The sequence below is a fragment of the Procambarus clarkii genome, chromosome 28, assembly GCF_040958095.1.
Source record: "Procambarus clarkii isolate CNS0578487 chromosome 28, FALCON_Pclarkii_2.0, whole genome shotgun sequence".
Taxonomy (NCBI): domain Eukaryota; kingdom Metazoa; phylum Arthropoda; class Malacostraca; order Decapoda; family Cambaridae; genus Procambarus; species Procambarus clarkii.
The window spans coordinates 28,320,882-28,346,105 of NC_091177.1; the positions used below are offsets into that span (position 1 = coordinate 28,320,882).

Consider the following 25,224-nt stretch of genomic DNA (forward strand, 5'->3'; position numbering starts at 1 on the left):
AGGTTAGGTTAGGTACCCGAAAAAGTTAGGTTAGGTTAGGTTAGGTAGGTTAGGTAGTCGAAAAAGCATTAATTCATGAAAACTTGGCTTATTAGGCAAATCGGGCCTTGCATAGTAGGCTGAGAAGTGCGTTCTGGCTATTAGGTACGACATATATATATATATATATATATATATATGTCGTACCTAGTAGCCAGAACGCACTTCTCAGCCTACTATGCAAGGCCCGATTTGCCTAATAAGACAAGTTTTCCTGAATTAATATATTTTCTCTAATTTTTTTCTGATGAAATGATAAAGCTACCCATTTCATTATGTATGAGGTCAATTTTTTTTATTGGTGTTAAAATTAACGTAGATATATGACCGAACCTAACCAACCCTACCTAACCTAACCTAACCTATCTTTATAGGTTAGGTTGGGTTTGGTAGCCGAAAAAGTTAGGTTAGGTTAGGTTAGGTAGGTTAGGTGGTCGAAAAACAATTAATTCATGAAAACTTGGCTTGTTAGGCAAATCGGGCCTTGCATAGTAGGCTGAGAAGTGCGTTCTGGCTACTAGGTACGACATATATATATATATATATATATATATATATATATATATATATATATATATATATATATATATATATATATATATATATATATATATATATATATATATATATATATATATATATATATATATATATCGTACCTAGTAGCCAGAATGCACTTCTCGGCCTACTATGCAAGGCCCAATTTGCCTAATAAGCCAAGTTTTCATGAATTAATTGGTTTTCGACTACCTAACCTACCTAACCTAACCTAACTTTTTCGGCTACCTAACCTAACCTAACCTATAAAGATAGGTTAGGTTAGGTTAGGTAGGGTTGGTTAGGTTCGGTCAAATATCTACGTTAATTTTAACTCCAATAAAAAAAATTTACCTCATACATAATGAAATGGGTAGCTTTATCATTTCATAAGAAAAAAAGTAGAGAAAATATATTATTTCAGGAAAACTTGGCTTATTAGGCAAATCGGGCCTTGCATAGTAGGCTGAGAAGTGCGTTCTGGCTACTAGGTACGACATATATATATATATATATATATATATATATATATATATATATATATATATATATATATATATATATATATATGTCGAGAAGCTGAAGCTGAAGAGAAGCTGAAGCACGTGCAGTACCTGGGGTGAGGCCCTTGAGAGAATGATGACACGAAGGGGGAGACTTCTGAGCCTTCTCCTGGAAGAGAACCCTAACTGAAGACAGGCAACGCTATAGCAACCAGGTGGGTAGTCAGGGAGCCACCAGGGAACCCTCCACAGAAAAGAATTAAATTGTAAAACTTTAAAACATTTTCTCATTACATATAAAATAAGTTACCTGGGTTGATGTCTCTATCAGCAATCAGGTGGCGCCCTTGGGAGTGAGTGTAGGCCAGCTTGACAGCACTGCTGAGTGACGGTATGGCTGGGTTATGGTCAGCTAACTTAGGGGGCTCAGGGTTTATATATGCAAAACATGGTTCAAAGTTGTTTAAAGCCTCAGCTGAAGCATCGAATGCCTTGTCTTTACCCTCTGATATTAATTTCAGACAAATACTTTTCCTGTCTAATAATTTTCTACGTGACTGTACACAGCCAAGTTGCAGAGCCCGGTCAATGTCATCTGAGCATTTTGTATACTGCTTCAGGTCATAAAGCACAACAGATCGTGACTCATAAGCTTGGGCCAATTCTTCATACTTGTCTTTGCCAGGGTTCTTAGGACTATCTGTGATTGTGTCTGGATGTGGTGCAGATAATATGGCCAAATTATAAGAGCTTAATGCCTGAACTAGATCATGAAGGCGGTAGGCTATGTCTCCCTGTCTACAATGTCCATAAGACTCATCTTTTGACTTCTTTGTTGGGTGCAGAACTGGCGTTAGAGTTGCATGGGCTTCATCTAGGCTCCACAAATAAGAAAACATTTCCTCAGTTGTGTGTTCTGGCCTCATTATAGTCATAACGTCAGACATCTTGTTGCTGAGCAGCAATCTGCTAATGAACTCTCTGTGAAGAGATTCAATATTGACTTGAGCCATGATGATGTTTTAAACTTCCAGGAAGTAGGATTCATTAAGATCTGAAAATAAGGAATTCTATTAACTGTGCTATATAATTAATTGATTTTCTTCCAAAAAATTAAAATGAGTGCATTATAGTATAAGAAAATTATTTACATATTTAAGAAATTAAATACTATATACCAAAGGTCTCAAGGTGGACCTACAATTACCAAAAGAAGCACAAGGTAGGAAACTATGAAGATGAAATTAGGTACTCTCTGGTTTTTACTTTTGAATAAAGCATTGGTTGGACAATTGTTTAATTCATCAGGGAGTGAGTTCCATGGACTGGGTTCTTTTATTTGCATGGAGTGTTTGCACAAATTTAGTATGACTTGGGATATCAAAGAAATATTTTTTCTGGCGTGCTCATGGGTTCTATTACACCAATCAACGAAAAAGTTTCAGATCATAATAAAAAAATTATTCAAAAGACTGTGGACAAAGAACATGATAGTTATGTACAATTATAGGTACAGGAGTTACACATACTCCTATATATATATATATATATATATATATATATATATATATATATATATATATATATATATATATATATATATATATATATATATATATATATATATATATATATATATATATATATATATATATATATATATATATATATATATATATATATATATATATATATATATATTATTAAATATGACCGAAAAAGTAAGATTAATAATTCTAACACGAATTTTCTCAATCTTTCGTACATTACGCTTCACTGTTGGAGGTAAATCAAAAATCACTTCTCCAAAATTCATTTTTATTTCTAGTCTGACGCGACACGGGCGCGTTTCGTAAAACTTATTACATTTTCAAAGACTTCACAAATACACAACTGATTAGAACGTATCTCTGATTTTATATCTACATTTGAGTGAGGTGGGAGGGGTGATGTGGCATTAACACAAGACAGAACAAGAGGGGATATTAATAGGGTATTAAAAGTATCAACACAAGACAACAGAAACAATGGGTATTGAATAGAAGTGTTTGTAGAAAGCCTATTGGTCCATATTTCTTGATGCTTCTATATTGGAGCGGAGTCTTGAGGTGGGTAGAATATAGTTGTGCAATAATTGGCTGTTGATTGCTGGTGTTGACTTCTTGATGTGTAGTGCCTCGCAAACGTCAAGCCGCCTGCTATCGCTGTATCTATCGATGATTTCTGTGTTGTTTACTAGGATTTCTCTGGCGATGGTTTGGTTATGGGAAGAGATTATATGTTCCTTAATGGAGCCCTGTTGCTTATGCATCGTTAAACGCCTAGAAAGAGATGTTGTTGTCTTGCCTATATACTGGGTTTTTTGGAGCTTACAGTCCCCAAGTGGGCATTTGAAGGCATAGACGACATTAGTCTCTTTTAAAGCGTTCTGTTTTGTGTCTGGAGAGTGTCTCATGAGTAGGCTGGCCGTTTTTCTGGTTTTATAGTAAATCGTCAGTTGTATCCTCTGATTTTTGTCTGTAGGGATAACGTTTCTATTAACAATATCTTTCAGGACCCTTTCCTCTGTTTTATGAGCTGTGGAAAAGAAGTTCCTGTAAAATAGTCTAATAGGGGGTATAGGTGTTGTGTTAGTTGTCTCTTCAGAGGTTGCATGGCTTTTCACTTTCCTTCTTATGATGTCTTCGATGAAACCATTGGAGAAGCCGTTATTGACTAGGACCTGCCTTACCCTACACAGTTCTTCGTCGACTTGCTTCCATTCTGAGCTGTGGCTGAGAGCACGGTCGACGTATGCGTTAACAACACTCCTCTTGTACCTGTCAGGGCAGTCGCTGTTGGCATTTAGGCACATTCCTATGTTTGTTTCCTTAGTGTAGACTGCAGTGTGGAAACCTCCGCCCTTTTCCATGACTGTTACATCTAGAAAAGGCAGCTTCCCATCCTTTTCCGTCTCGTAAGTGAAACGCAGCACGGAACTCTGCTCAAATGCCTCCTTCAGCTCCTGCAGATGTCTGACATCAGGTACCTGTGTAAAAATGTCGTCAACATACCTGCAGTATATGGCCGGTTTCAAGTTCATGTCGACTAAGACTTTTTGCTCGATGGTACCCATGTAGAAGTTTGCAAACAGGACACCTAGGGGAGAACCCATGGCGACCCCATCTACTTGCTTATACATGTGCCCATCCGGGCTCAAGAAGGGTGCCTCTTTAGTACAAGCTTGGAGTAGTTTCCTCAGAATACTTTCTGGCATGTCAAGAGGAGTACAGGCTGGATCACGATACACTCTGTCGGCTATCATTCCGATTGTCTCGTCCACAGGTACGTTGGTAAACAGCGATTCTACCTCCAACGAGGCTCTTATCCCTGTGGCCCGTGTGCCCCGCAGTAAGTCCACAAATTCCTTTGGAGACTTCAGGCTGAAGGCGCAAGGAACATAAGGAGTCAGCAGGCCGTTGAGTCGCTTTGCCAGTCTGTACGTGGGTGTGGGTATCTGGCTAATGATTGGCCGAAGTGGGTTTCCAGGCTTGTGCGTCTTGACATTTCCATACGCATATCCAGGTTTATATTCCCCAATGATCTTTGGCAGGTGGAGTCCGGATTTCTTGGCGTTTACAGTTTCGATCAGTTTGTTGACCTTTGCTTTTAATTCGGCTGTAGTGTCCTTCGTTACCCTTTGGAACTTAGTTTGGTCAGAGAGTATGATGTTCATTTTCGCCAGATATTCGTCTTTTTTAAGAATGACATATATTGGCGACTTGTCACCTCTCCTGACAACTATCTCCTTGTTCTCACGAAGGCTTTTAGCTGCCGCTTTAAGCTCGGGGGACAGTATGGTGCTTCTGTAGTTGCCTCGATTCTTTCCTCCTTCTGCAATAAGTTCTGCTTGTAAGGTATCTTTGGTAGTGACCTTCTTTTATGTCTCGAGGTCGAATATGTCGTCCAACAGAATTTCCAACTCTAATTTCCGGGCCATTTCACTCGGTCTGGACATAACATGACAGTTTATGCCCAGATTTAGGAGAGTGACTTGGTCCTCAGTGAGGTTAATTCCTGCAAGGTTCAGGAAGCCATCTCTTGGTCGTGGAATTGCCATAGGTCCTCCATATAATGTTGTTAGTTTCTTGATAATCCTTGTTTCAGTGCTGAGGTGATGTTGGTCTGTGAGGATGTCGAGGTGTTGTTCAATGCGGGTACGGATACTATGGTCGATGTTGCTATTTCTCCACTCGTTTGTAGCATGAAGTAGTTGCGTTTTGTTGTCTTTGATTTCATTCTCTGCCTTGTATATCTGATCACGAATCAGATCCTGGCGATATTTTATCGTGAAGGCTTGATTCCTTGCTGCTGGGTCGTGCACTTTAATATTAGTATATTTTGGTAGCAGTCTTTCCTGTAGACATATATTATTAAATATGACCGAAAAAGTAAGATTAATAATTCTAACACGAATTTTCTGAGTCTTGAGGTGGGTAGGAATATGGCGATGGTTTGGTTATGGGAAGAGATTATATGTTCCTTAATGGAGCCCTGTTGCTTATGCATCGTTAAACGCCTAGAAAGAGATGTTGTTGTCTTGCCTATATACTGGGTTTTTTGGATTTTACACTCCTCTTGTACCTGACAGGTACAAGAGGAGTGTTGTTAACGCATACGTCGACCGTGCTCTCAGCCACAGCTCAGAATGGAAGCAAGTCGAAGAAGAACTCTGTAGGGTAAGGCAGGTCCTAGTCAATAACGGCTTCTCCAATGGTTTCATCGAAGACATCATAAGAAGGAAAGTGAAAAGCCATGCAACCTCTGAAGAGACAACTAACACAACACCTATACCCCCTATTAGACTATTTTACAGGAACTTCTTTTCCACAGCTCATAAAACGGAGGAAAGGGTCCTGAAAGATATTGTTAATAGAAACGTTATCCCTACAGACAAAATTCAGAGGATACAACTGACGGATTTACTATAAAACCAGAAAAACGGCCAGCCTACTCATGAGAAACTCTCCAGACACAAAACAGAACGCTTTAAAAGAGACTAATGTCGTCTATGCCTTCAAATGCCCACTTGGGGACTGTAAGCTCCAAAAAACCCAGTATATAGGCAAGACAACAACATCTCTTTCTAGGCGTTTAACGATGCATAAGCAACAGGGCTCCATTAAGGAACATATAATCTCTTCCCATAACCAAACCATCGCCAGAGAAATCCTAGTAAACAACACAGAAATCATCGATAGATACAGCGATAGCAGGCGGCTTGACGTTTGCGAGGCACTACACATCAAGAAGTCAACACCAGCAATCAACAGCCAATTATTGCACAACTATATTCTACCCACCTCAAGACTCCGCTCCAATATAGAAGCATCAAGAAATATGGACCAATAGGCTTTCTACAAACACTTCTATTCAATACCCATTGTTTCTGTTCTGTCTTGTGTTGATACTTTTAATACCCTATTAATATCCCCTCTTGTTCTGTCTTGTGTTAATGCCACATCACCCCTCCCACCTCACTCAAATGTAGATATAAAATCAGAGATACGTTCTAATCAGTTGTGTATTTGTGAAGTCTTTGAAAATGTAATAAGTTTTACGAAACGCGCCCGTGTCGCGTCAGACTAGAAATAAAAATGAATTTTGGAGAAGTGATTTTTGATTTACCTCCAACAGTGAAGCGTAATGTACGAAAGATTGAGAAAATTCGTGTTAGAATTATTAATCTTACTTTTTCGGTCATATTTAATAATATATGTCTACAGGAAAGACTGCTACCAAAATATACTAATATATATATATATATATATATATATATATATATATATATATATATATATATATATATATATATATATATATATATATATATATATATATATATGTTGTACCTAGTAGCCAGAACGTCGTTCTCGGCCTACTATGCAAGGCCTGATTTGCCTAATAAGCCAAGTTTTCATGAATTAATATATTTTCTCTAATTTTTTTCTTATGAAATGATAAAGCTACCCATTTCATTATGTATGAGGTCAATTTTTTTTTATTGAAGTTAAAATTAACGTAGATATATGACCGAACCTAACCAACCCTACCTAACCTAACCTAACCAATCTTTATAGGTTAGGTTAGGTTAGGTAGCCGAAAACGTTAGATTAGGTTAGGTTAGGTAGTCGAAAAACAATTAATTCATGAAAACTTGGCTTATTAGGCAAATCGGGCCTTGCATAGTAGGCTGAGAAGTGCGTTCTGGCTACTAGGTACGCCATATATATATATATATATATATATATATATATATATATATATATATATATATATAAATATATATATATATATATATATATATATATATATATATATATATATATATATATATATATATATATATATATATATATATATATTTCATTGAATATGACCGCATATTCTGTATTTATTATTTTCTGGTTTAGGGCTTCTATCCCTCTAACTATTTTCTTAGCATCAGGGCTTAATTGAAATAGGAGTTCTCCAAAACTCATTTTCGTACTTTTAAGGTGAAGAAAAGAAGTGATTTACTGTAGAGTGTATTACACTTATTTGTATAATTTGCACGACGTTTCGAACCTCCATGGTTCATTCTCAAGTGAACAGATCTTACAATACTAGTTAATTTTATACCCGCATTAGGTCAGGTGATAATACAATGAAGGTGAAAACATGGGGGGATACATAAGGGATAAACATAGGGGCTGCAGAAGGCTTATTGGCCCATACGAGGCATCTCCTATCTAAACACAAAGATTAATCCAGTGTAATTGGCCTGTTATGTTGGACATTGTCTTCTGTGTTGGCATCGATATGTTCTTGTCTTGTCCTTACTCTCATGGTGGGTAGAGTAAATAGTTCCGTGATTTGGGTGTTCATGGTAGGTCGCTCTATTCTTATTCGTAATAGTAAAAGACTCAGATGAACTAATTGACCTAAAAAGACACCTAGAGAGAGAGTCAGTACTCCGATTTACACATGAAAATAGTGAAAATAACAGTCTGCCATTCTTGGATGTACTAATAACAAAAACAGGAACCTCTTTAAGCACCAACGTATATACCAAGCCCACCAACATAGGATTATGCCTGAACGGTAGAAGTGAGTGCCCCCAAAGATACAAAGCCAGTGTTCTCAATGCTTATATTCGTCGAGCGCTTACCCACTGCTCTGAATGGAGCAACGTGAGTAGAGAGTTTGAAAGAGTAACTCAGGTATTGGTGAACAACGGATATAGCAACGCGGAAATAACCTATAAAGATAGGTTATTTAACCTATAAAGACACGCTTTAACCTATAAAGATAGGTTAGGTTAGGTTAGGTAGGGATGGTTAGGTTCGGTCATATATCTACGTTAATTTTAACTCCAATAAAAAAAATTGACCTCATACATAATGAAATGGGTAGCTTTATCATTTCATAAGAAAAAAATTAGAGAAAATATATTAATTCAGGAAAACTTGGCTTATTATGCAAATCGGGCCTTGCATATTAGGCCGAGAAGTGCATTCTGGCTACTAGGTACGACATACATATATATATATATATATATATATATATATATATATATATATATATATATATATATATATATATATATATATATATATATATATATATATATATATATATATATATATATATTATGCACCAACAATATTACGCAAAACGTTTTAGGGAAAACATAATTTAAACAGATCAAAAAATTAACAAAGTGATATGGGCTAAAACTCATAATACTTAAGGAAAAGCAAGTTAAAATGAAAATGTTCATGAAAATTAACGAATCAATGCAAAAAAAGTAATATTGTAGGAAAATTGGCATACACCATTACAATATGGAGTCAGAAGATGTAGTGTGGGGGGGTTTTCTCTTTTGCTTTCACGGCTGCAATGCGTACGTCGCCAATGTACATGTGGCAGACGCTTCACGAAACTGTCGGAATTAGCAGAATAGAAAGTACGAGAGCAACCGTACAGGGCCTGGGAGCAAGGTCAAGTTAGAGTCCTTGAGGGTCTCTTCTCAGACTAGCCTCACCTGGTCCTGCTCCACGTTGATCGTTGGAATCTCCTCAATGATTTAACACTTTAAGGCACTACCAGGGTCCTCATCACATTTATAGTTTAGTGAATAATAGGCAACTCGGTGTTGAAGATACCTAGAGCTGAAGGCTGGAGTAATGTTGGCAGTATTCAGAAGTGGTTCAACGGAAACACCGCATAAAGCTTAACAGTAGTTTATTTACTAACTTAACCACTAATACAAAGGGTGCTTGATTTACTTTAGATTGGCGTCTGAAAGGCTATGGTTGTATTAGCGAGACTCTTGACTTCTGGCTAGTCGACTCGTATCCACTCATGGCGAAACACCTAACTTAACACAGTTGACAGCCAATCATTAACACGGCAAGCTAACTGCCGGTATGAAGAGTTGCTGCTTGGCTGGTGGTGACGTCGCACGCATGCGATGGGGGTCCCTCTCCCTCCTGTGTTGAGAGTAAACTCCATGGGACTGGAGTTTACGTGCCGTGTTGGCTATCCTTTAGTTGAGCTTGTCATGTGTGACATGCTCCGTGTCCCAGTCGACGACGTCTACGGGATTGAGCTGGTAACTGCTCACCGGGTTATTATGAAGTTGGCGGGGAAGGAGGTGTATCGTGCTTTCCTCCGCCGTTACGAGGGGCGTTCCTTGTCGCTGCCGGATGGTGCCGGCTCTGTGACTATTTCAAACCGTAGTGGGGCCCTGACCTACGTGAGTGTGCACGGGGCGCCCTTGGAGTTTCCCGAACAACTACTCCGGCGTTGCTTCCAGCAGTTTGGCACAGTCGTCAGTGTGCGGGTGCACACGCTATCCTCAGGGAGGTATAAGGTATGCGGACGAACATTCGTACCCTTGGGATGCGCCTGAGGTCTGACATCTCTTCTTCGGTCCGGCTTCTGGGGTACTACGTCCGGGTTTACTATGCCCGGCAACCCCGTACCTGCTTTCGGTGTGGCCTGTTGGGGCATCAGGCTGCCGGGTGCTCGGAGGCTGCTGTCGCTCCTGTCAACCTGTTCCAGGAGGATGATTTCCTGCCGCTCCCTGTTGGGGTGGATTCCGTGGGCGAGGATGTTGACGTCCCGTTGGCTGCTGCGGCTTCCCCTGCGTCGCCCAGCAGTCCTCCTGATGGTGCGGCTCCTCCTCCGGGTGTTCCGGTGCCATCGGCTGATCTTCCTGCCCCTGTCGCTGTCACAGCTGCTCCCGGGGGTCTTCCAGATAGTCTCTGCGTGTCGTCGACGTCTTCGTCTTCCTTGTCTCCTGCTGCTGCATCTGGCCCTGCGCCTTCGCTGGGTGTTTCGGCTGAGCTCGGTGCTGGGGGGGCTGTGGAGCGTCCTGTAATGTGCGGCCCGGTTCCCCCTGCAGTTGAGGCTGCTGCCGTCATGCGACGGGCATCGGTTCGCACGGCTTGTGAAGCCCGTGGTTCTGGGTCAGCCTCTGGCTCTGAGGTTGTGCGGCCGGAGCCCAAACGGTCCAGGCGATCTTCTACTGCTTGGGCTGATGTGCGGGATTTCGACGCCAGTGGGTCTTCAGGCGATGATGTGGTAGATCGCGAAGCACCCGGATCCAAGTCAATGGTGGTTGCTGACGTCCATGTGCCTGCTGATGACGACGATTGTGCATATGATTCACCTCATGTTCTTTCTTCTGCAGAAGCTTTTCCGCAGTGGGGTGTGGTCACTCAAATGGACGTAGGTGGTGAGGGTGCTGGTGCGGGCCACGACCTTGTGTTGTTGCTGAGGAAGGATGTTCGGCGTGGGGGGCCCCTGCAGATGACCCGTCCGGTGGCTGCCGCGGAGCCCTGTGGATCTGCCAAGGAGACTGCTAGTGCGCTGCCCGTTGCCCGGCCCCATGGGGGAAAGCCCCTACCAATCGTCTTGGCCTCCGGCGTAGCGTATGATAGGAAGAATAACCCTTTGTCGTTTTACTTTGTTGACCGCGTGCAGCCTGTTCCGTGGTGCCCCTCGACCGTCTGGGTTCCGCAGGCTCGGTGTTTTGTTGTGGGTGTGCCGGACTTGATGCCTGATCCTCGTACGGCCCATGCTCACCCTGTTCCGGACAACATCATGTTGCTTGGGGAGGGGTATTGTATTCGTTTCCCGGCGGCGGAGTGGCCGGGGAAGTATGAACAATCTGAGTAGTTTGTATGATTGCTGTGTCTAGTGTATGCATGGAACCTGTGGTATTTTCTGCTATGCGTTTTATTTCTTGTGCGCCATTCAAGCCGGTGTTATTTTTAGTTTTGTCAATGTCCCTGTTTATTGTGTTCCTTACATGCTTTAACATACTTTGTGTGTAGCTATACCATTTACTGCTTCTCTGTTCCTTTGATTATGTAATATGTGCCCCTCTGGCTATGATGTTTGCCCTGGTGTGTTCTGTGCTTGTGCATCTCCTTTTATTTCTTGCACTGCAAGTGGTTAGTTGTACATGTTATTTTTATTGTTTGTGTTGTTATTGTGCCAGGTATGGCTTATGTTTCTGTTTCTTGGCTTGTTGTATATTTTATGATTTTATAATTTTGTATTTTTATGTTTCTTTTTTGTTCTTTGTTCTCCTTATGCTTTCCCTGTGTGTTATGATGTTTGTTTGTTTTGTTTCATGTGTTATTGTCTTTTGTGTATTGCTAGCCTGTTTACACTATTTTCTCTTGTGTTCTGTTGATGTTTGCTGTTTTGTACAGTGCTGTCGGTCCTTCTGGCCGGTGTTTTTTTTTTTCTTATTTTGTTTATTCTGTTCTTTTTATTGTATTTATTGCCTTATACTTGCATGCTTGCATGTAAAAAAAAAAAAAAAAAAAACTGCCGGTATGCAAAGGGATCACAAGAGTTCCAACCGGATACTCAGGTAATGATGATATGCAATAAACACAATGGCACTGTCATTGGGACAGGCAATAACATGCACAATAATAATGTCACACAATAACTAAATGTGTGGTGTATGTGAAGCTCACATTCACAGACGAGTGAAATGCGGTGATACCACATAGATAACCACGCATTCACCGTCAATTCACCTATAACCTGTGACAGGTATGAGAAGATGAGAACTGTGGTTGATCCCTCAGATCAACACAGACAATAAAACAATGACAAGATCTTGTACTTACAGGCAAGGTACCTCTCTTTATTCACTCACTCACTCAGGCACATTCATGCAAACACTCGTAGGTGGCCTGATAGCTGGTTTCCTCGTTCTTTAGTGAGACCATTGACGACAGGCTTCCCACAATCCGTACTTAACAAAGAGGTAGGAGGGCGTGCTGTATGCTTAACAGACAGACACACGCACACACACTTGGCACTGGCGGTGATTAAGGGTGGTGACGTCACTTGGTACAGTGAGGGTGGCAGCGGGCGGCTCGAGGCTACACGAGGTACTGAGGTACTAGCTACACGCTCTGGACAGAGTGGCAGCTGGTGGCGGCTGTGGTACCATGCAGGTACACTTGTGGTAAAGTCACACACAGGTTACTTAGGCGGCGGCACTGCCTTAGTTCACTCTAGGTCACTCACAACGATCTTTGTCACCAGGGGTTACCTGATACCAGTCTGTTTCACTCTGGTGATTTTGTCAGTATAGGCTTCTGAACAATATATTCACAATCGTGATTCTGGGCGAGTGTGGGTATATCGAAAAAACGCTGAGTTAACTTGATGGTGAGGAATGGACGGTGTTCAGTCTATTGGCCGTTAGACAGAACAGGACATGTCCTCTGTGTAAGGGGTCCCTCACGTGAATCCTTTTCAAGGGCTGCTGGGCATCTCGTGGCACACAAGACAAAAGGTTACAATTTGACCAATAGCATTGCAGCAAATGGGCGGGAACCAATCATATTGACCGTTCGATGATCAGTAGGAGAGGTGACGTCATGAAAACGTCACAACCACGTCATAGCTGTTATTCTCTATCGCGCCGGTTGAGGTTGACCTCAGGGTCATACTGTCGCCTCACCTTAACTTTATATATATATATATATATATATATATATATATATATATATATATATATATATATATATATGTATATATATATATATATATATATATATATATATATATATATATATATATATGTATATAAATATATATATATATATATATATATATATATATATATATATATATATATATATATATATATATATATATATATATATATTGTTGGGGTTCACTATAAGAGGGTGAGCAACAGTATACATAAGGTCACTCACCGTAGCCCTGTGGGTCTTCACTCTATCCTCGCGGCGCCACTGTACGCCAGGAGAGTATCTCAGTCAATCCCAACCGGCCTCTGATCAAGAATGAGTGATAACACAGCTTATTCTCTTTACAGCTGTGTGTCTGCCCCGGCAAGGGCTCTACTATTAACCACAAGGTCGCCAACTGGTGTTTCCTGTGTTCAGTAACACGTCAGTGGTTTCGTTGAATTGTGGTAACAGTGGCAAGAACACACTCAATAGGTCTGATATCAGGCAGGTATTTATTTCTATCACTCTATTTCCTTTCATGTATTATATAGCCACAAGAAATATGGAGGGGATGATACAAACGACAAGGTATTTTGTGTTTTACTTAAAACTCAAGACATCACATCCGTATATCAACAAGTAAACAGCTATTTCATGCGTAAGTCGCTCGTTCCCACATATAATCATGAACTCGCCAAGCTGGCAATGCTCCCCCTCACGTCAATGTCAAAATCAGCTGGGCGACAACACTGCGTGATCCCTTACTGCACTTGTTTGTTGGCGAAATATGCCCGTTTCTTTAAATTCTCAAGGATCACTAAATGTTCAAACAACACAATATCTGCGACAATAGCAAAAGAACGTAAATACTTCGCTGCACTGATCTTGAGCTCAATCAAACATTTCTATATTAATGAACACAATAATTCACTATCGTGGTATAACACACTGCACTGCATTTAATGATAACGCATGCAAGTATATATTACAGGAGTTCTCAGTAATTCCCTTCGTGGGCTAATATTCAATTGATCACTGCACACATGAATGGTTATTCAATACACAGGCATATATATATATATATATATATATATATATATAGATATATATATATATATCGGCACTATCCGAGTGCCGGCGGTGGGGTGGTTCAAACAGCCTTGGCTATCACCTCATTATGTCCGGTCGTGATGGTCAAGTGGATTAAGGCGTCTTGTACATACCAGTTGCGTGGCTCCTGGGAGTATGGGTTCGAGTCACTTCTGGGGTGTGAGTTTTCAGTTGCATATTGTCCTGGGGACCATTCAGGCTTGTTCGCATTTGTGTTCCTCACGTGTGCCCCAAAGAATGAGGTGATTTGGTAAAATGCTATGCCCAAGATTACTATCCGAGTGCCGGTGGTGGGGTGGTTCAAATAGCCTCGGCTATCACCTCATTATGTCCGGTCGTTATGGTCAAGTGGATTAAGGCATCTTGTACATACCAGTTGCGTGGCTCCTGGGAGTATGGGTTCGAGTCACTTCTGGGGTGTGAGTTTTCAGTTGCATATTGTCCTGGGGACCATTCAGGCTTGTTCGCATTTGTGTTCCTCACATGTGCCCCAAAGAATGAGGTGATTTGGTAAAATGCTATGCCCAAGATTACTATCCGAGTGCCGGCGGTGGGGTGGTTCAAATAGCCTCGGCTATCACCTCATTATGTCCGGTCGTGATGGTCAAGTGGATTAAGGCGTCTTGTACATACCAGTTGCGTGGCTCCTGGGAGTATGGGTTCGAGTCACTTCTGGGGTGTGAGTTTTCAGTTATATATATATATATATATATATATATATATATATATATATATATATATATATATATATATATATATATATATATATATATATATATATAGATAGATAAATTATAGATATTAATAATAGTAATAATATAGTTACTGGGCACATAGCCTAACACCAAATACTGGTACATTTATATATATATATATATATATATATATATATATATATATTCTCTCACTAAATGATCATATTAAAGTATTAAAGTCTCATGAAAGACATTATCAACACAGTAAATTCATCAATTACTCCGGGTGCCTGCACACACTAATAATAATAATAGATACCGTGAGTGCTCTATGTAGCCCCACTCTGCACACTTGTGCCTTACTGTGACATAGGTGAGCCTTGCTCACGACATACAAAATACTCTGGCTAAATAATATAGCTGACTAAAGGGGAATTGGGAGGGAAACTAGAATCACCTACTTCCACCAATCCTCTGGTGAGAGTTGAGTTGTAGCTCCTGGTCCAGGCTCCCGCCTCGTGTAGGGAACGCCCCCACACACACCCTGTCGTGTCCTCCAGGAAATCAATCAACGTCCCAAAATAAACGCGTCGTCTCCGTGTTCTGTCCTCCGCGGGTCCCTGCTCCTCCTCCACGTCTTGTAGGGTTGGAGTCGGTCTCCCGGCCGTCAACTTCTCCTCCCAACTACAGCTGCCAACCTTCGTCTCGGCTGCAGTTGTATGGATTCCCAATTAGTGTCTTCCCTCACCTCTTCCCAGTGGATTGGCCCAGCCGCTACGTCGTCACTGTGAAGCTATCAGGCGTCCCAGACGATACTGCCTATAGACTTCACCTGCACAGCACCCGACCCTGGAGCACTTGATGCTCAATATTCCATCAATTCCCTCTTCGGTCCACACGTGGAATGAAGGAAGACCTCCCGGCGTACTTGCAGACTACGGGTGACGCGTAAGATCCACGGGAGTGGCGTATTACTGTCGGATTGACAGGATCAACCTTCACACATCCGTCTACCTTGACGTGTCGTGTCAGACTGATTCCCTCACGGAGGATTGGCCCAGCCACTACGTCATCACTGTGAAGCTATCAGCCGTCGCATACGTCGCTGCCTAGACTCCACTCTTGCACAACACCTGTCCCTGGAGCACTTGATGCTCAATATTCTGTCAATTCCTTCTCTGGTCCAACACATGAACGAAGGAAGACCCCACACGTGCTGGCAGACCGCCGGTGATGCGTAAATCCTCTGGAGATGGGGTAAACTGTCCAACTGACAGGACCCCCCAGCGCACGTCCGACCTCGTTGACGTGCTATCTTAGACTGCTGGTGCCACCGCGGCGCGATGACCGGACCCCCCTTCCTTCGTGACGTCATACTTTCCAAGAGAGGTTTTCATTGGCTCCCTGTGCCACGTCACTGTCGGTGACCAATGTAGCGCCACTGACTTCACACAGTTTTGGCGGCAAAACGGAGGGGCCAGCGCCATATTGGCTCCCTAAAGGGCCTATATCACAGACCAAAATACTCTTCTTTTACAAATTTCTCGCCACCTCGAGAACACTACACTCTCCCACATATATCAAACTGATGCCTGCGACGTAGAGAACGCTCGGGTAAAGTGGACATGACTCTTACAGCAGGCATGGGAGAAATATAAGGGGGGGAACACCGTCGCATACCCCTCCCCTTAAAATAAGAGTCAATTCTGGTTAGTGTATACAGGACAGGGCATCTGCTACTACGTTGTCTTTCCCGTTGGATGCGTTTAATCTCCAACCAGTACTCCTGCCGCCAATGCGAGACGCTCCTTACATATGCGTCGACCGTTCCCACGGTCACTCCTGGTTTCCATTGTTCCTTCAGCATGGACAGAGGACTTTGCACCTCGTGTCCATACACCAGCTGGAAAGGTGAGAAACCTAACGATCCTACCACTGTAATACGTATGGCAAACAACGCAGGGCATACTGCTTCATCCCACTCAGTTCCCTGCTCTGCGCAGAACACTCTCATCAGCATGCCGTCCTGTATGTAAAAATGAGTGGCCCTCTCAGGACCAACACGTCCTCCATTGGCCTCATGAATCAATTCGGGGAACTCTATCTGCTGCAACTCTCCAAGACGAGAGCGGTACTCCCCTAGAGAACTGGTGAGGGTCACCTGTAACTCACCATCCGGGCTGCCTTCGCCCTCCACTCGTTCTCCGGGTTCCATGAAGAGGTGGTCGATTTCCAGACTGTCGGACGTCTCCTCGTCAGCCCTATCAGATCCACACCCTCTGTGTCCGTCGCACTGCCTCGGAATCACAGCACAAACCGGGAACGCCACCGTGGCGATTCCTTTCTCGTCCCCACAGGCGTTTAACACTCCACCTGTCTCCTTCTAGTGCTCCTAGCACTCCTCGCCCTTCACGTGGTTCTGGAGGACACATCCTCCACATGCGTCATTTCCCAAGATGACTTGAGCCTCCATCTTGGGCATTGATTCACAGACCCCCAACACTAGGGTCTGGCAGCCATAATCAGAATTCAGAGTCACCTGGTGTAGGGGCATCCTCACTGGGCCTCCCACAGTGGTCACACTTGCCATCCCCACACTGGTACTCTCGTAACCCCCGGGGAACAGGGTTTCGCTCACCAGGGTAAAATCTGCCCCAGTGTCTCTTAACATCTTCACCGGGATGGGGTCTGCGCCCCTCATCCTTACGGTTTCCTCACACACGAATGGATGAACTCTTTTCTCCCCACTCAGTACGGGTTCATCCTGCACCCTCTCAGCCATCTGGTCCTCGACCCTCACGAAAGCCACGTTCCCCCGCTGCTCAGGATGTCTGCATTCTCGCGCGACGTGTCCGAATACTCCGCAGTTGTAGCAGCGGATCCTTCTTCTTCTGTGGATCTTCCTCGCGCCATTCGTCGACACCTCCGTCTCGGCAACAACTCTTGAGCTCTTAGCTTGGGACTTCTTTACTGGCTCCACAGCACCCTTTGATCCTCCACTGTCTTCACTCGAGAGGTGGGACTCGGGAGAACTCACTCCCGTCCTCCATCCGTCCGTCCTTCTATATCTTCTCCCATATCCGGAGTATACAGGCGGTCGGTGTCGTCCCTCTCGGTGTGGTCGCAGGGCTTCTTCCAGCATGTCAGCTCTGTCGGCCGCGGCTCTCAGGTCCTTTATGTCCGCCTCCTTTACTCTAACCCTGATCTCAGGAGAGAGCATGGACATAAACTTCTCCATGACCATAAGCCTCTTGACATCCTCAGCCGACTTCGCTCCTTCAGACTCTAGCCACTTCAGGAACTTTCTCTCCATGTCCCTCGCCGTCTCCGCATAAGATTTTCCTGGCGAACGGGTACATTCCCTGAATCTCTTCCTGTAACATTCCGGCGTGAGCTTGAAAGAATGGAGCACAGCTCTCTTTACAGCATCGTAGTTGGTGCACTCCCTGAGGGTCGAGCATGTTGTAGGCTTCACGAGCTTCACCGGTGAGCCTACTCTGAACCAGCTCTGCCCACTCCGCCCTCGGCCACTTCTTCAAGGTAGCGACCCTCTCGAAGTGGTCGAAGAAACCTTCAGCTTCATTTGGTACAAAGACCAGCAAATCTCGCTCCCTCACTCGGCGGTCTTCCTGCTGTGGCGGAACAGGTGGAGCTAGCCCTAGCTCAGCTCGCTTCAGCTCCACATCCTTGTTAGCTTCTATCTCCTGCTGTTTCAGCCTAGCTTCTAGCTCGCGCTCCTCTCGCCTTAGCTGTGCTTCTCGCTCTTGTTCCTCACGTTTCAGTTGCGCTTCTTCTCTCCTCAGCTGTGCTTCTCGCTCTTCTTTGTGCTGCTGTGCCTCTCGCTCTTCTCTGCGCAGCTGTGCCTCTCGCTCTTCTCTGCGCAGCTGTGCCTCTGCTTCTCGCTCTTCCCTTCTCAGCTGTGCTTCTCGTTCCTGTTCTTCCCGCTTCAGTTGTGCTTCCAGCTGCAGCTTCATTATCTCCAACTTAACGCTGCGCCTGCTGCCGCTGGATCCTCTGTTGCTCCCACCAATGCTCAGATGTTCTCCCATACTGGCAGGTGTTTGTGGCCGTTCCTCCCCCAAAGCTTCATCTCGTGCCCTGAGCTGTGCCATGATCTCCAGTTTTCTCTCTCCCACTTTGGAAGATCTCACCTTTATCCCAAAGTGGTCTGCTATCGATTGCAGCTGTGCCTTGGTGCACTCCTCCAGCACCTGCTCATCTCTAGTGTCAATGAACCTTGTTACCTTATCATCCTCCATCTTGTGCTATGAGTAATACCCTGAACTTGATACCTAATACCACTGCAAAGTACCACAACTGCAACTTTTATCTTGATCGTTATCCTTGCAAGGTCGCCATATGTCGGGGTTCACCGTAACAGCGTGAACAACAGTATACACAAGGTCACTCACCGGAGCCCTGCGGGTCTTTACTCCATCCTCGCGGCGCCACTGTACGCCAGGAGAGTATCCCAGTCAATCCCAACCGGCCTCTGATCGAGAATGAGCTTATTCTTTTTACAGCTGTGTGCCCGCCCCGGCAAGAGCTCTACTATTAACCACAAGGTCGCCAATTGGTGTTTCCTGTGTTCAGTAACACGTCAGTGGTTTCGTTGAATTGTGGGAACAGTGGCAAGAGCACACTCAATAGGTCTGATATCAGGCAGGTATTTATTTCTATCACTCTATTTCCTTTCATGTATTATATAGCCACAAGAAATATGGAGGGGATGATACAAACGCCAAGGTATTTTGTGTTTTACTTAAAACTCAAGACATCACATCCGTATATCAACAAGTAAACAGCCATTTCATGCGTAAGTCGCTCGTTCCCACATATAATCATGATCTCGCCAAGCTGGCAATGCTCCCCCTCACGTCAATGTCAAAATCAGATGGGCGACTCCCCCCCCCCCCCCCCCACTGCGTGATCCCTTACTGCACTTGTTTGTTGGCAAAATATGCCCGTTTCTTTAAATTCTCAAGGATCACTAAATGTTCAAACAACACAATATCTGCGACAATAGCAATAGAACGTAAATACTTCGCTGCACTGATCTTGAGCTCAATCAAACATTTCTATATTAATGAACACAATAATTCACTATCATGGTATAACACACTGCACCGCATTTAATAACGCATGCAAGTATATATTACAGGAGTTCTCAGTAATTCCTTTCGTGGGCGAATATTCAATTGATCACTGCACACATGAATGGTTATTCAATACACAAGCGTATATATATATATATATATATATATATATATATATATATATATATATATATATATATATATATATATATATATATATATATATATATATATATATATATATATAGATAAATCATAGATATCAATAATAGTAATAATATAGTTACTGGGCACATAGCCTAACACCAAATACTGGTACATTCATATATATATATATATATATATATATATATATATATATATATATATATATACTCTCACTAAATGATCATATTAAAGTCTCATGAAAGACATTATCAACACAGTAAATTCATCAATTACTCCGGGTGCCTGCACACACCAATAATAATAATAAATACCGTGAGTGCTCTATGTAGCCCCACTCTGCACACTTGTGCCTTACTGTGACATAGGTGAGCCTTGCTCACGACATACAAAATACTCTGGCTAAATAATATAGCTGACTAAAGGGGAATTGGGAGGGAAACTAGAATCACCTACTTCCACCTATCCTCCGGTGAGAGTTGAGTTGTAGCTCCTGGTCCAGGCTCCCGCCTCATGTAGGGAACGCCCCCACACACACCCTGTCGTGTCCTCCAGGAACTCAATCAACGTCCCAAAATAAACGCGTCGTCTCCGTGTTCTGTCCTCCGCAGGTCCCTGCTCCTCCTCCACGTCTTGTAGGGTTGGAGTCGGTCTCCCGGCCGTCAACTTCTCCTCCCAACTACGGCTGCCAACCTACGTCTCGGCTGCAGTCGTATGGATTCCCAATTAGTGTCTTCTTTCACTGCTTCCTAGTGGATTGGCCCAGCCGCTACTTCTTCACTGTGAAGCTATCAGACGTCCCAGACGATACTGCCTAGACTTCACCTGCACAGCACCCGACCCTGGAGCACTAGATGCTCAATATTCCGTCAATTCCCTCTTTGGTCCACACATGGAATGAAGGAAGACCTCCTGGCATACTTGCAGACTACGGGTGACACGTAAGATCCACGGGAGTGGCGTATTACTGTCGGATTGACAGGATCAACCTTCACACATCCGTCCACCTTGAAGTGTCGTGTCAGACTGATTCCCTCACGGAGGATTGGCCCAGCCACTACGTCATCACTGTGAAGCTATCAGCCGTCTCATACGTCGCTGCCTAGACTCCACTCTTGCACAACACCTGTCCCTGGAGCACTTGATGCTCAATACTCTGTCAATTCCTTCTCTGGTCCAACACATGAACGAAGGAAGACCCCACAGGTGCTGGCAGACCGCTGGTGATGCGTAAATCCTCCGGAGACGGGGTAAACTGTCCAAATGACAGGACCCCCCAGCGCACGTCCGACCTCACTTGACGTGCTGTCTTAGACTGCTGGTGCCACCGCGGCGCGATGACCGGACCCCCCTTCCTTCGTGACATCATACTTGCCAAGAGAGGTTTTCATTGGCTCCCTGTGCCACGTCGCTGTCGGTGACCAATCTGGCGCCACTGACGTCACACAGTTTTGGCGGCAAAACGGAGGGGCCAGCGCCATATTGGCTCCCTAAAGGGCCTATACCACAGGCCAAAATACTCTTCTTTTACAAATTTCTCGCCACCTCGAGAATACTACACTCTCCCACATATATCAAACTGATGCCTGCGACGTAGAGAACGCTCGGGTAAAGTGGACATGACTCTTACAGCAGGCGTGGGAGAAATATAAGGGGGGGAACACCGTCACAATATATATATATATATATATATATATATATATATATATATATATATATATATATATATATGTTTCATTGAATATGACCGCATTTATATATATATATATATATATATATATATATATATATATATATATATATATATATATATATATATATATATATATATATATATATATATATATATAACTGAAAACTCACCCCAGAAGTGACTCGAACCCATACTCCCACAACTGGTATGTACAGGGACGCCTTAATCCGCTTGACCATCACGACCGGACATAAGGAAGTGATAGCCGAGGCTATTTGAACCACTTCCCCGCCGGCACTCGGATGGTAATCTTGGGCATAGCATTTTATCAAATCACCTCATTCTTTGGGGCACACGTGAGGAACACAAATGCAAACAAGCCTGAATGGTCCCCAGGACTATATACAACTGAAAACTCACACCCCAGAAGTGACTCGAACCCATACTCCCACAACTGGTATGTACAGGGACGCCTTAATCCGCTTGACCATCACGACCGGACATAAGGAAGTGATAGCCGAGGCTATTTGAACCACTTCCCCGCCGGCACTCGGATGGTAATCTTGGGCATAGCATTTTATCAAATCACCTCATTCTTTGGGGCACACGTGAGGAACACAAATGCAAACAAGCCTGAATGGTCCCCAGGACTATATACAACTGAAAACTCACACCCCAGAAGTGACTCGAACCCATACTCCCACAACTGGTATGTACAGGGACGCCTTAATCCGCTTGACCATCACGACCGGACATAAGGAAGTGATAGCCGAGGCTATTTGAACCACTTCCCCGCCGGCACTCGGATGGTAATCTTGGGCATAGCATTTTATCAAATCACCTCATTCTTTGGGGCACACGTGAGGAACACAAATGCAAACAAGCCTGAATGGTCCCCAGGACTATATACAACTGAAAACTCACACCCCAGAAGTGACTCGAACCCATACTCCCACAACTGGTATGTACAGGGACGCCTTAATCCGCTTGACCATCACGACCGGACATAAGGAAGTGATAGCCGAGGCTATTTGAACCACTTCCCCGCCGGCACTCGGATGGTAATCTTGGGCATAGCATTTTATCAAATCACCTCATTCTTTGGGGCACACGTGAGGAACACAAATGCAAACAAGCCTGAATGGTCCCCAGGACTATATACAACTGAAAACTCACACCCCAGAAGTGACTCGAACCCATACTCCCACAACTGGTATGTACAGGGACGCCTTAATCCGCTTGACCATCACGACCGGACATAAGGAAGTGATAGCCGAGGCTATTTGAACCACTTCCCCGCCGGCACTCGGATGGTAATCTTGGGCATAGCATTTTATCAAATCACCTCATTCTTTGGGGCACACGTGAGGAACACAAATGCAAACAAGCCTGAATGGTCCCCAGGACTATATACAACTGAAAACTCATGTGTGCCCCAAAGAATGAGGTGATTTGATAAAATGCTATGCCCAAGATTACCATCCGAGTGCCGGCGGGGAAGTGGTTCAAATAGCCTCGGCTATCACTTCCTTATGTCCGGTCGTGATGGTCAAGCGGATTAAGGCGTCCCTGTACATACCAGTTGTGGGAGTATGGGTTCGAGTCACTTCTGGGGTGTGAGTTTTCAGTTGTATATAGTCCTGGGGACCATTCAGGCTTGTTTGCATTTGTGTTCCTCACGTGTGCCCCAAAGAATGAGGTGATTTGATAAAATGCTATGCCCAAGATTACCATCCGAGTGCCGGCGGGGAAGTGGTTCAAATAGCCTCGGCTATCACTTCCTTATGTCCGGTCGTGATGGTCAAGCGGATTAAGGCGTCCCTGTACATACCAGTTGTGGGAGTATGGGTTCGAGTCACTTCTGGGGTGTGAGTTTTCAGTTGTATATAGTCCTGGGGACCATTCAGGCTTGTTTGCATTTGTGTTCCTCACGTGTGCCCCAAAGAATGAGGTGATTTGATAAAATGCTATGCCCAAGATTACCATCCGAGTGCCGGCGGGGAAGTGGTTCAAATAGCCTCGGCTATCACTTCCTTATGTCCGGTCGTGATGGTCAAGCGGATTAAGGCGTCCCTGTACATACCAGTTGTGGGAGTATGGGTTCGAGTCACTTCTGGGGTGTGAGTTTTCAGTTGTATATAGTCCTGGGGACCATTCAGGCTTGTTTGCATTTGTGTTCCTCACGTGTGCCCCAAAGAATGAGGTGATTTGATAAAATGCTATGCCCAAGATTACCATCCGAGTGCCGGCGGGGAAGTGGTTCAAATAGCCTCGGCTATCACTTCCTTATGTCCGGTCGTGATGGTCAAGCGGATTAAGGCGTCCCTGTACATACCAGTTGTGGGAGTATGGGTTCGAGTCACTTCTGGGGTGTGAGTTTTCAGTTGTATATAGTCCTGGGGACCATTCAGGCTTGTTTGCATTTGTGTTCCTCACGTGTGCCCCAAAGAATGAGGTGATTTGATAAAATGCTATGCCCAAGATTACCATCCGAGTGCCGGCGGGGAAGTGGTTCAAATAGCCTCGGCTATCACTTCCTTATGTCCGGTCGTGATGGTCAAGCGGATTAAGGCGTCCCTGTACATACCAGTTGTGGGAGTATGGGTTCGAGTCACTTCTGGGGTGTGAGTTTTCAGTTGTATATAGTCCTGGGGACCATTCAGGCTTGTTTGCATTTGTGTTCCTCACGTGTGCCCCAAAGAATGAGGTGATTTGATAAAATGCTATGCCCAAGATTACCATCCGAGTGCCGGCGGGGAAGTGGTTCAAATAGCCTCGGCTATCACTTCCTTATGTCCGGTCGTGATGGTCAAGCGGATTAAGGCGTCCCTGTACATACCAGTTGTGGGAGTATGGGTTCGAGTCACTTCTGGGGTGTGAGTTTTCAGTTGTATATAGTCCTGGGGACCATTCAGGCTTGTTTGCATTTGTGTTCCTCACGTGTGCCCCAAAGAATGAGGTGATTTGATAAAATGCTATGCCCAAGATTACCATCCGAGTGCCGGCGGGGAAGTGGTTCAAATAGCCTCGGCTATCACTTCCTTATGTCCGGTCGTGATGGTCAAGCGGATTAAGGCGTCCCTGTACATACCAGTTGTGGGAGTATGGGTTCGAGTCACTTCTGGGGTGTGAGTTTTCAGTTGTATATAGTCCTGGGGACCATTCAGGCTTGTTTGCATTTGTGTTCCTCACGTGTGCCCCAAAGAATGAGGTGATTTGATAAAATGCTATGCCCAAGATTACCATCCGAGTGCCGGCGGGGAAGTGGTTCAAATAGCCTCGGCTATCACTTCCTTATGTCCGGTCGTGATGGTCAAGCGGATTAAGGCGTCCCTGTACATACCAGTT

The 25,224-nt window shown here is 43.9% G+C and overlaps 1 protein-coding gene across 1 annotated transcript in view; it reads right to left on the reverse strand.

Annotated features, from left to right (window-relative positions):
- LOC123749375 (SET and MYND domain-containing protein 4-like) overlaps positions 1 to 25,224 on the reverse strand; it is a 155,468-nt gene that overhangs the window by 66,877 nt on the left and 63,367 nt on the right. The window contains exon 2 of the mRNA XM_069332937.1: positions 1,390 to 2,133. Coding sequence (XP_069189038.1) covers positions 1,390 to 2,092 — 703 coding nt within the window. The 5' untranslated portion in view covers positions 2,093 to 2,133. The remainder of the gene's footprint in view (positions 1 to 1,389; positions 2,134 to 25,224) is intronic.